Below are 13055 nucleotides of genomic sequence, written 5' to 3' on the forward strand. Positions count from 1 at the left end.
AATACAACCTGGGTTCCTCTTGTTATGAAGCCAACATCGATGCAGTTCGGATTTGGAGAGGGTTGCATGGGTGTGCAGAAATAGAAAACATGCACCCGTTGTGTCTATAATGATTATGGTTTAACACTTGGAGATGCTATGGAATGCCTGTATCACTAAAGCACTACAGAGCACACTCGCAGTGCAGTGAACCATTGTGATAAGAAACAGGTGTTCGCATAAAGAGCGCACAGTGTTATGTCATACTCTCGACCAATAGGAGATCGCAGATCACTTCTCGGTCGGTGCGTTTGGTTTTGGACCTAATTTTGGAAAAGTTCACTTTCTGCCGTCAATGTCGTTTTGACAGAGCACAGTTGATTTTAATTCGATTGCGTCAAATTCTTTTACTTCATACATGTTGGTATATGTTCAGTAATACTGAGCTCTTTCTTTCAGCACACCTTCTCCATTGTACTGATGGCTGTCGTGGACAGCCAGTACAAATATGTTATGATTGACGTCGGAGCTGAGGGCCGCAAGAGTGACGGCGGCATTTTTAAAGATTCAAAGTTTGGCCGGGCTCTTGCCAACGGGACGCTGGACATCCCCAGCCTTGGCCTGCTGCCTGGGACGAGTGCCACAGCGGAACCATTTGCCTTTGTGGGGGACGAGGCCTTGCAGCTGCGCAAGGATTTCCTCAGGCCCTTTCCTTCCAAGCAGCTGCGGGACGAGAGGCGGGTCTTCAACAACCGTCTCAGCCGTGAAAGGTATCGTGCCAGCTTTTATGTGGCACTTCTTTAAGGGTTGGGCTGAAATAAGAGGACACAGCTGAGTTTTTAGAAAATTGCAGTTCAGGGATATGATTAGGTCATTTTGGAGCAGCCAAAGTAGGTTTTGGAGCAGCAAAACCGGCTTTTGGAGCAGGTAGGACGAGCATTAATATTTGAGAAATATTGCTAGGGTGGTAGGAAAAGAACCGAGAGTAGCCCCAACAGCAGCATCCTGGGCACACAAATGTTTAAACAAGTAAAATGCCTGTAAGAGCTCCTGGCACCAGCGACGCAGGACGTGTCAAACGCGGAGGGAGCGGCGGTTCCGTGAAGTGGGAATGAATGACTTTATGGCAGCCAGCTCGTTAAGAGCAAGCGGTCTCTGGGTCTAGCCGCTCGCGGGAGGACACATTGTCTGGGGCCGCAGCTGCGGTGTCGCGTTATTTTGGCCGGAGTGCGTGGTGTAGCCGTCGGAAAGCATTGGTAGCCTGGCGACTCAAATGGCATCCCGGGGGCATGGCGGCAGCTGGCTCGGGGCCCATGGCGATTCGTTTAGCCCGTGCAATTTCGGGTGTTTCCCTTGTAGTAATCTGGTTGTTCGACAATAGAGTTTTAGCTGACCGTTTTCGACGGTCCGCTCCGGTATCGACGGCCCGCTCAGAGCAACCGGAGCCAATGCCGTCCGAGGCCAAGCGGGCCACGCATGCGCAATGGCGCTACCGCTTGCTATCGGAGCGGAGCGGACCGTGAAAAACGGTCAACTAAAACTCTCCATTATCGGAGGCTGAGAATTGCTGAGAAATTGCTAATCTAACAACGCATTTCCCCTCCTCATTTCCCTCACAAATATTCCCTGATGCAAACGGCAGCCAGCTGTTTGTGTTATGATAAATCGGGAGCAAGTTGGGCGGTGGTGATGTATAGGGTGTAAGCAAGGGGCTTGCGACCGCGCGACGGCACTATCTGCGCAGCGGCACCAGCGCCATATGTACGGTTGCATTCTGCCGCGCAGCCAGTGCGTTTCCAGAGGCAAACTGTAGTTTGCAGCGTGGTGTTGGCAAGAACAATCGTGTGGACGGTATTTCTTCTGTGCGATTCGTGGGTTTCCTAATGCCTCAGCATAAGAAGTATTGTTTTCGCTTTGAAATTCCAGACTCCGCTGTTCACGGTGCTTACAACCGTAGACCTGTAGTAGAACACACAAGAGCAAGACCTTTTTTTCCCCCCCGACTGGAAGGCTAGGGCAATGCTTTTGGATGGTCCAACAGACTCCGCTGTTCACGGTGCTTACAACCGCAGACCTATAGCAGGCTGCACAACAAAAGCAAGTCCATTTTTTCCCCCGAAGGGAAGGCTAGGGCCATGGTTGAATACGGGCCGACTTAATGCAACGAATTTGAAAAGTTATCAATAATAGGACTAGTCAGTACCGAATCTGTCGCGCCATCTCGTATCTCCTAACATGCTTGCAACATTACGTAGGCACGCGAAAAGTCGCAATCTGCTTCACTCTATCTTGCTGTGATTCACAACGCTGATTTCCTTATTTCTTGCGTTGCTCCAAACAGCTGCGGCTGTATTAGGAAAATTTCTCCACAGATGGCTGCAACGATATTTGATGTGGTGGTGGCCTGTGGGACGAGGCGCTGGTTTTACTGTGCCTCCCAGGCATGCTGTGCACTTTTTGGCGATTGTGAGAGACGATGAGGTGCTCTGGCATTACATGTGCAGGTGCCGTCAAAAGCAATTGGAACCCGGTCTTGTAAATTTGCAGGCGTTTGCACACACCCATAGCGGTATACAAGCAACCGCATACAACGGTACACGATAGCGAACAGGCTAATTAACAGATATTACATGTTTTAATTGTGAACGCTGTGCTGGCGGGGCCAATCACAGCATCTTAGTTTTTTACTAAATGAGGCAATTTGTACTGTATGAAAGGTGTGTACTTATTGCAACCTCAGTTATAAAAAAATATTACTCTGCTTAATATGCTTTACTTTATTTCTCTTGCAGGAGGTGTGCCGAGAACGCCTTCGGTATTACAGCTGCACGATGGCGTATCCTGTTCCGCACCATACCTTTGCAACCCGGGAACGTCGACTTTGTCATCAAGGGAGCCTGTGTGATGCACAACTTCCTCACTGTCCAGAACACTCAGTCATCTGTGTACATGGACAGTGATGACAGCTTTGGAAACGTTGTTGCAGGGCACTGGCGTCGCAGCGTTCAAGAGGTGCAAGGGGATGGCGCGGAGCCTGGCTATTTCCCCCTGGAGACCACCCATGCCAGGAACTTCCCGAGCGAAGCGGCAGAGGCGAGGAACCTGTTCACGGCGTACTTCTGCAGCGACTGTGGGGAGGTGCCTTGGCAGTGGAGCCAACCAGGGGTCTGTCAAGCGGAAGCTGTCAAGCATTTGAAGGAACAGCGCCTGCTTCCACTTCGCTGAATGCTTCGCACACTGTGGTCTGACTGGCTTCCGTGGCCATGTGAGGCCACTTGTCATCAGTGTCTGCGAACGGTCCAGCTGCTGTGCAAGTCATGAAGACGTGCCATGGACTGGGATTGCGCTACTGGAGCGAAGTCCACCACGCCAGCCTTCAGCTCAGAAGCCACAAATGGCTCTTTTAAGAGCCCCCCAAATGCTGCATAGCGGTTTGCCTGTCGTGCTGCCACTCTGTGTGTCCTTTCATTAACCGTTTTCAGCCCGAAACTTTTAAACGTTTTCTTGCCGTTCCAGTCCGCAACCATTTTGCCAGTTTCTGGCACCGCGAAAAAAATACCAACTGTGCAAGAAAAACTCACAGGATATTTATTTTTTCATACAACACTCAAACAAAACACCCGTCATCAATGAACAATTCAACCGACTCTAACAGAGGGAAAATGATGATGATGATGGTTGGATGTTTATGGCGCAAGGCCAACTGGGGCAAAGAGCGCCAAAACAATAGTCATATATGAGGGGTGAAACCTTAAACACTACGAAAAGTCAGCAAAAACTAAAGTAAAATCACAAAACCGCAATGAGCATGGCTGGTGTATAGGGCCAGGGAGTGATCACGCGTGGTATGAAATGAGGTCTAAAAATTGAAATTCTTCTAAATAGTTAAAAACGCACTTGAAATGAAAACATGGGATCGTCAGAGAGGAAAAACGCTGGGTGTAGTGGGACGTGTAGTCTGTATAGCTGTGGGAAGTGTTTGCGTCATGTTGTGTGAAGTGCTTTGCATTGAATGAGTATGTGAACTACGGATAGGGCCTCTCCACACCTGCCACACTGGGGTCTTGAAGACCCCGTGAGGAGATACGAGTGTGTGACATGTGTGTGCCCTATCTGTAGCCTAGCAAAGGCAACTTCTGTATATCTGTTGCGTGTGTCAGTTGTGTATGGTCCCAAGCGTGGTTTTATAACGTGTAACTTGTTATCTGTTTGTTCACTCCAGTGTGTTTGCCATCTGTTGCGAAGTTGGTGTCTGATGTGTGGCTTCATGTCTGTGTATGGCACTGTTGCTATGTCCATTGTATTCAAGAGTGTAGCTGCAGTGGCCATTCGATCTGCGGTTTCGTTTCCGGCAATTCCAGAGTGCCCTGGAACCCAACAGAAAGTTATTTGAAGGTTTGATGCATATGCAGACATGATAGCCTTAAAAACATGATTGATGACAAAGTTTTTAGAATGCTTTCCTGATGCAAGTGCTTGTACAACGCTTAGAGAGTCCGTGTACACGATGGATTTTAGGATTTGAGGTTCGGCTATGTGATTTATTACCATTAAAATACCGTATGCTTCCGCTGTGAATATGCTGCTACAAAGGTTCATTGTTTTACTGACGTTAAAGTTTGGCCCATGCGCAGCACAAGCTACAGCAGTTGCAGTCTTGGACGCATCACTGTAAAACTCTTCACAGCGGTACTTATGCTGCACAAACAAGAAATGCTGCAGAATCGCAATCCTTGGTGACCTGTTCTTACAAAACTGCATAAAAGACAGGTCACATGACACAGGGCGGAGATGTCATGGTGGAATTGAATCAATGATGGGCGTCTTGTGAATGCCTGAAAACGAGACTTCTAGCTAAGAGGCTTCTTCTCGCACTCTTAGAGGAAACGGCATGGAGATTGATGGACGATTTAAAAAGAGTTGCTGTGAGGATGCATCATTAATGGTCGGAGTAAAAGGATGATTAGTCATAGACATGATTTTTGAGGCATATAAAACGTCCATGTACACCCTCTGGTGATCTAGGGACCATTTATTGCATTCTACATAGAGACTTTGGACAGGGCTAGTACGAAAAGCACCGCATGCGAGGCGTAGCCCTAAATGCAGAACCGGGTCCAGCATTTTTAGTGCCGTTTTTGTTGCGCACCCATATACAACACTGCCGTAGTCCAAGCGGGATCCCACTAGAGCGCTATAAACCCGCAGAAGGAGTTGCCTGTCTGCACCATACGACTGGTGGGAGATAACTTTGAGAATATTCATAGTTTTTAGGCATTTTTGCGTAAGATGTTTCACGTGTGGAACAAATGTTAGCTTGTTATCGAATGTTATGCCTAAAAACGTGTGCTCTTTTTTAACAGGAATTGAAACGCCATTCAGAGTAATATCTGGGTCCAGATGGATCCCGCGCTTTTTGGAGAACACAACACAAGAACTTTTTCCTGGATCGAGTTTAAAACCATTCTTGTCTGCCCAGCTGGCAAGTTTTTTAACACCAAGCTGGACCTGACGTTCACAGATTGACATATTACAAGATTTAAAAGATATCTGTACGTCGTCTACATACATAGAGTAAGAAATGGTAGGTGGCAATGCCTTCCCAAGAGAGTTCATTTTAATTATATAAAGAGTACAGCTTAGAACTCCACCTTCCGGCACGCCGCTTTCTTGCACATGAATCCTTGATAGTGCGTTACCAACTCTCACGCGAAACGTTCTTTGGGACAGATAACTAGCCAGTGGGTTGAGCATATGGCCCGAAACACCGAAAGACTTCAGGTCACTGAGGATCCCGTAGCGCCAAGCGGTGTCGTAGGCCTTCTCGAGGTCGAAAAACACAGTTACGCAAAACTGTTTATGCACGAAGGCATCCTTAATATACGATTCAAGAGCTACGAGTTGATCTTTCGTGGATCGCCCTGCCGTGAAGCCTGCCTGGCAGCTCCCGAGAAGACCGTTGTACTCAAGGAAGTACACGAGCTTGCGATTTATCATCTTCTCGAAGAGCTTGCACAGGCAGCTCGTCAGGGCAATAGGACGGTAACTTGAGGGGGACGACGGGTCATTTCCCTCCTTCAGGAAAGCTACAACTATAGCCTCCTTCCAAGAGTTTGGAATGTGCCCCGAAAGCCAAATCTTGTTATATAGGTGTAAGAGTGTTAGAAGAGTGTCTGCGTGCAGGTGTTGTATCATTGTGTATGTGATGTTGTCTGGGCCTGGAGCTCAGGGTTTACACGTGCTCAAAGCAGCCCTCAGCTCATACAGTGAAAACTCTGAGTTATAAGCTGATGTTGACCTATTGTTATCTACTATACGCCTCTTTTCGGCCATTTGTTTGTGTTTCATGAAAGTGTTTGTGTAGCGTGCTGAACTAGAAACGTGTTGGAAGTGTTGTGCGAGTGTATCAGCCTGGTCTTCGAGTGTGTCCCCTGTAGTGCTGACCAGAGGCAGACTGTCTGTTTGTTGTCCCTTGAGTTTGCGTATTCGTGTCCATACTTTCCGTCTGTCTGTGTAGGAGTAATTGATGTTATGAATGTACGCCAACTATCGCGTTTTGCCTCACGGCGAACACGTTTTCCTAACGCCTTGGCCCATTTGAACAACAGTAGGTTTCCCGACGTGGGGTACCGACGAAGGATACCCCACTCCTTGTTCTGGGCCTCTCGCGCCCGCCTACAGTCCTCATTCCACCACGGCCTCCGCTGGTTGCGCGGGGAACCAGAGACGTGGGGAATGGACCTTTCGGCGGCGTCGAGGATGTGCGCCGTGAGCAGTTGGGTAGCTTCTTCAACCTGTAGGTGTCCTATGGATGTGTGGTGTAGTTTGGATGTCTCTGTAAATGTATTCCAGTTAGCTCTTGCTTCATTGAACCTGTTTTGGGAAGATGGACTGCATTGGCCTTTACCTATGTATGTGAGTGAGGTGGGGAAGTGGTCACTACCGTATGGGTCAGTGCCCACACCCCACTCGAGGAGAGGAAAGAGAACCGCGGAGCCAATCGCTAAGTCAAGACATGAATATGTGTTGTGTCCTATGTTATGGTATGTAGGCTGTTTATTGTTGAAAAGGCATGCTCCTGAAGATGTAAGGAATTTCGCTATCAGGCGACCTCGGGCATCCATGCGAGAAGAGCCCCAAAGAGAGTTATGAGCATTAAGGTCGCCTGTCAGGATGTATGATTCGGGCAGGTGGTCAACCAGCGCCTCGAAGTCAGAGCATAAAAGTGAAACATCAGGAGGAATGTATATGGAGCATACCGTTATCAACCTAATTATATTATTGTTCGAATTGCCACAGCCTCAAGGACAGTGTTCAGAGTGACAGGGTGGCATGCTAAAGATTTCCGGGCAATTATGGCCACACCCCCAGAAGAGTGCGTGCAGCCATCCCTGTCCTTTCTGTATATCAAGTAACTGTTCAAGAAATTTGTGTGTTTAGAATTCAAACCTGTTTCCTGAACACACATTACACATGTCTGATAAGCATGCAGTATTTCGTATACATCGTCAAGATTATTCAGAAGGCCTCTGCAGTTCCATTGTATTATGTTTTCTCTTCCCATTATGATGTGTTCGGAGCTACTGGAGTGTGACAATTTATGTAGGGTCTTTCGGGGCTTGGACTCTTGGAAGGGGCTTTCTGGCCTTCTCTACTGACCTGGACGTCGCAGCCCGTTCCTTCTGCTGCGATGAAAGCCGGAAGGGCTCGACGTCCATGTCATCATCTGAAGGCAAAGGGGTGCCCAGCGGACTGGGCCCCCTTGACGTGGTACCCTTTCGGGTGTTCTTCGCCTGCGCTGCCAGTGCCGAAGGCGTGGGGAGCACCACAGATGGCACAGGCAGTGAGGCAGGGAAGGGGTTCCCTGCGACTGCCTCCGTCTCCATCTCCGTGCCCTTGCGTGTGCTTTGGGCCGGTGGAGAGGAAGCAGTGGATGCAGCGGCATTCCCAACAGATGTTGCCACCACAGCCGCTGCTGGGTGAGCGAGCGTTGCGGAGGCGGGTTGGGCTGCCATAGGCAACCCAGGGGGCGGCGGCGGCGGGACCAAGTCCGACTCGCGGTACTGGGTCCCCGCCGAAACCAGACGCCGGTCCGCCCACCGGCGAGCTGCGTCGGCGTACCTGCCCAGAGGGAAGGAGGCGAACCTCCCTCGCGCCTCTGGGAAGGTGATGTTTTCGGTTATCTTAAGGTTAATGTTTTTTTTCTCAAGATGAAACTTTTCACAAGCGCGAGAGTATGCTGCGTGTAGACCCTGGCAATTCGGGCAGGTGAAGTTGGTTGCAGTGCAGTTGTCGGAGAGATGATCGCGCTGGGCGGATTTGGCACACGTTGTTCTGCCTCGACAGGAGTTGGTACCATTCCCGAACCTCTGGCACTTGAAACAGCGCCGCGGGTTCGGGATGTACGGCCGGACAGAACAACGGATGAAACCTGCGTTGACATGCTCGGGCAGTGTGCAGCGGTCGAAAGTCAGGATCAGATGTTTGGTGGCTATTTCTTTGTTGTATCTCCTAATGACGATGCGCCTTACTGCTGTCACGCCTTGGTCTTTTAGGCCTTCGAGCCGATCAGTCTCTGTCTCGGTTAAGAGATCTGCCTCAGAGATCACACCTTGACAACTGTTGAGGCTGCGGTGGGGTGTGACTCTGATCTCCAGATCTGCCATGCGGGTTTGTTTCAGGAGGATTGTGGATTGCTGCTGAGTTTTAACTTCAACTAGCACTTCAGCAGTTCTGAGCTTTTTGGCGTCATATGTTTTGCCGATGATACCTTCAAGGTATTTAGAAATAAGAAATACAGATTGAGAGGAAACCGGCTTCGATTTGTCCGCAGATTCAATTATCAAAAAACGGGGGTAGTTATCTGGTTTTGGGAGCGAGATAGAAGGCAAAGAAGGAAAAGATACTTCGGTGCGGCCCCTTTCAGGGGGCCGATCGCGGTTGGGGGGGGGGGTTTCAAAATAACATAAGGCATAGTATAAAAGCAGGGAGACGGGGGTACTTTCTCCTTTGACCTTACCCTGGTAGTCAAAGAGGTCCCGGAGCTCCCTGCCTGGTAGACAGGCAGGGAGCCCATCGGCCGGAGCTTGACCAAGGCTGCCACGGCCGCCGTTCGTGGTTTCTAACCCTCCACCTATAAACACATCGCCACGGTTGGATCCAGCTTATGTTTTGGGGCTCGGGGTCCGCGGTATCCCCAGTACCGTCACCAAGATTGCTAAAGGTGCCCCGTGCGGGGTCTAACAGATGAAAAAAAATGAATCGCTACCAACAGCGGCAATGATAGCTGAATTATTCCTCCTTGTGTTTTTTGTATACCTACAAACAGCACATCTGATGGAAACAGAAGATAACGGACACAGACTGAGAGCCAGGTGCATTGCACCCCGCAATCAACAAAACCCGATTCAGTGGGAGAATCACAATTATGGCCTAAATTTGGTTAATATCTCACTGAATAAAGCATCACTTGCTGCGAAAAGAAGCGCTGTGGGCAATATAAAACGCCAAAGCTTTCGAATAAAACGAACTTGTATTTTGTCTGCATGGCCCTTTATGACTTCCCTAAGAAGAGTACTTGGAAGCCTTCCAAAACATTACAACAGTGCTTACCAGTTGTACCACCCCAGTGATAAAGAAGCATTTATACAAGTGCAAATTGAGACGTTTTCTCCCTTTCAGCAATTATGCTGAACCCTATTATAATACCGTAATGCCACAGCGCCAATACACCACAGCAGAACACACAAATCTAAAGATGGTAATAGCGCAAAGAGACCAAAACACAACGGTATGCCAGCAAGAGAAGAGAAGAAAAAAACAGTAAAAAAACGGCTCCATCAGTGTGTTTAAGTAACTGACACGTTTAAGAATAGTAATACTGCCAACAAATAAAAAACATTAAACAATTAGGTCCAGCAAGCAAGAAGAAACAAAATTTCCTGGAAAAGCCATCAATATCAAGCAATACGCAGAAAGAACTGATAGTATTTTACATATTATTGTACAGTTGAACGTAACGAAGGCATAATTATGCAGGTGTAAGTAATAACCAGCAAAACACAACGCGAAGGGAAAGAAAAAGTAGCTACTGGCCGATAAAAAAACTGCACAAAGAAGGAGGTTAGGTTGGCAACCGTTTAAACTGCTCAATCAATTGCAGCACAGCAGTTTGCAAGTTGCCCCTGTGTTGTTTTGGCACTTCTTTGAAGTGCGCCACCAAAGACAGTGCAAAATATTCGTGCCCGTTAGGGTCTGGGTTTGTTTTCTCAAGTTGGCGGGACACGTTCTGGAGCTGACTCTGAATCTCTGAAGCAGTTTGGCTTATGCGCTTTCTTTCTTTTTTTGCCTTGTGGGCTGCCAAAGAGGAGGGTGGGTCATCTGTGGGGCTGGCAGCCCTGTTGCAATGGCTGCTACCCTTGGGGTCAACTGATCGGGCAGCGTATCAGCCAAGGGAGGAGTGTCGCTCTGGAGGGGCGACAGCCCTGGATTCCCGGCGTCGTGTCGCGGAAAAGAAATCTCTTCCAGATCTTCGAAGTCAGCGGATATTCTATTGAAGATCTGCTCGGCAGTTTCGACGTGTTCACTGCCGTCCATGTTCTCTATAGTGCTGTGGATGTGAATGAATACGACAAATATCAGCAATTCGTTCTGGAAATGTGTACATATGTGCTCTCAGCATTGTCTTATTGTTGATTTGCAAGTGCTGATGAATGTTTGTTTAACGACAAAGATTCGACCCGAATACACTGCTGCAAAAAAAACATTTGGTGAAATATGTGACCCTCGCATTACTCAAGTATAGCTGTCTCTACCAGGAGCAAGCATTTCATATTGATGTGGTTAGGCTCTACTGAAAACATACAATGGCCGTATCCTAACTTTTCAGAAAATATTCAATTACCAAAAGCATTGTGCAGGGGGACTACAAATAAACGATAACATAGTATTATGCTGCTGTCGGCTGCTCTAAAGGCATGCATGCACGCCTCTCTGAGCATGCTTCAGACTACGGCCTACGGTTACCTACAGCTTCCTTTGCAACGCAGTGACACTACGTACCGTTTTTTTTTTGCAAGTTTGATTTGTGCCTGAAGGTGAAAAAGAACCATTATCCTCGCACTTAACTTCGCTACCCGCTTTTGAATGCACATACACCAGCATGCATGCATGGCTACTCTCTGTAATGACAAGCCCGACGGCCAAGCTTGTGCCGCAGGCAGAGTGGACTCAGTCATATGTGGATTATGCTGGCAACTTGCTTCTCGTTCTGTTACACGGCAGTGTTGAAATGCAGAATTAAAATGTACACCATTGCTGCACTGAGCACTCATGCAACATAATGGTAGGCTGCACTCCCGACCTAAACAACCTGGAACCGTTGGAGAACCCTGGTTTTTGGGATGTGGATGCAATTGTTGGGAGAGCAACATTTATGTACAGGGGGTAAGGTGGATTTCTGTTTTTTTTTTCGTGCTATCTGGCAAAGGCGTGATAACCTGACACGCGTGATAACTGGACACCTTTTCAGCGAGTCTCGAGCATGTGATGTGAGCAGGGAATAAGAGCGGATAACACGAACACACCGCACATGCACAAGCGCCAAAATACACCGTGAAATGCTTACGGTCGCCCCATCATGTCGTCTTTCAAGAAGGCCAGCTGCTTGTAGTACTGCCAGTCGCGGTTTCCGTTGCTGCCGTTGATGATGATGATGATGATGATGTCCTCAAATATTTTGGCAGTTGCCGCTGGTGCTGGTGGTTGTGGTGTTGTCGTCGTCGTCGTCATCGTTCGCGTCGAAATCGTCTTCGGTGCCTTTGCCACTTTTGTGGCTGCGACGCTTCTCATTCAGCACGCGGCGATATTTATCCCGCAGATATTTCCAGCGTGTCTGCAGGCAGCGAACTGCGAGAGCAAAGAGTACAAAACTGAATTCACTTCTGAAACAATGCAGCACTCGCGAAGTAAAACAATCGAGAGGCTAGGTCTGTTTACCTGCATCGGCGGCGGGTGCGCCGGGCAGCACTGCAGCCGCAACCTCGTCCCAAAGGACCCCCTTCTTGAAACGGTTACGATGTTCAGGGTGCTTCGACTGCCAAAGGGCTGGCCGCGCCTCCATTGCGCCAATCAATTTCTCATTGTCGATTTGGCGGGTCGTCGCCATGGCCCTCGCGCATCCGAGAGCCACCATGTTGCGTGCGGAGGGGGACCGGAAATTGAGGATAGCAACATCCGGCGCAGACGCCGAAACCGGACCGGAAATCTGGGATGCGAAGACACCGGCGCTCCGAGCGCGCTGCTAGAGTGAACTAGAATACTTGGGTAGTGGGAAAAGCGGCCGCCGCCGAGTGAGGCACTTCGTGTCAAGCCCGCGCGGTGGCGCTCGCGTGCCCCGCCCGAGGACAACAGCGTGTTTCTACAGTGAAGGACAGCGAAACGGCAGAGACAGCGGAGGACAGCCGAAGCTGAGTATTTACCTGCACGGTTTCTTTCTCGTTGTGTCGGGGTTTCAGCCGAGATGACGCGTAGAAAGCTGGTACAGTGTGGTAGCTGTCCGCGGCACGTAGACGCAGAGGAGTTTTAGCGGGATGGCAGCGAGGCAGACGAAGGGGCAGGTACGTGTCGGTCATGCGTAGTGGTGTCGCGGCTAGAACGCGTAGAAGCGGATAACTCGGGGTTAGCTAAGCGGGTTGCAGAACTGGAGGCAGCGCTAAGTAACGAACGCGATGAACGGAGGGCCGTTGAGGGGAAGTTAGAAGCAGCTGAGAGGAAGCTAGAAAGAAGCGTCATTTCGCCAACAAATGACGACCACCTGGCCCATGCAGCGAAGCGGAGGCATGCGCCGAGGTGACACCGGGGGTGGAAGTAACAATAGGCAACAGCTACGCCCACGTGCTACGAAATAGGACAGCAAAACCAGTCGATAACCCGGGTACCAGTAAAGAGCGGCACGTGGCAGATGATAGCGTGGTAATCATTGCGGGTGACTCTAACATGAAGAGGAGCAGCGCTGCCATAGTGGAAAGGGTAAAGGGGGATAAGGGTGTGAAGGTGGGGTGTTTCCCAGGTCAAAC

At 49.3% G+C, this 13055-nt stretch overlaps 1 protein-coding gene across 1 annotated transcript in view; it reads left to right on the plus strand.

Moving 5' to 3' along the window:
• Positions 1-459: 459 nt before the first annotated feature.
• The window catches only part of LOC144159939 (uncharacterized), an 84747-nt gene continuing 72151 nt past the window's right edge, over positions 460-13055 (plus strand). The window contains exons 1-2 of the mRNA XM_077691586.1: positions 460-749; positions 2772-3144. Coding sequence (XP_077547712.1) covers positions 460-749; positions 2772-3144 — 663 coding nt within the window. The remainder of the gene's footprint in view (positions 750-2771; positions 3145-13055) is intronic.

Source organism: Haemaphysalis longicornis, unplaced genomic scaffold (genome assembly GCF_048455015.1).
Source record: "Haemaphysalis longicornis isolate Haplotype H1 unplaced genomic scaffold, Haemaphysalis longicornis Haplotype H1 scaffold_10, whole genome shotgun sequence".
Taxonomy (NCBI): domain Eukaryota; kingdom Metazoa; phylum Arthropoda; class Arachnida; order Ixodida; family Ixodidae; genus Haemaphysalis; species Haemaphysalis longicornis.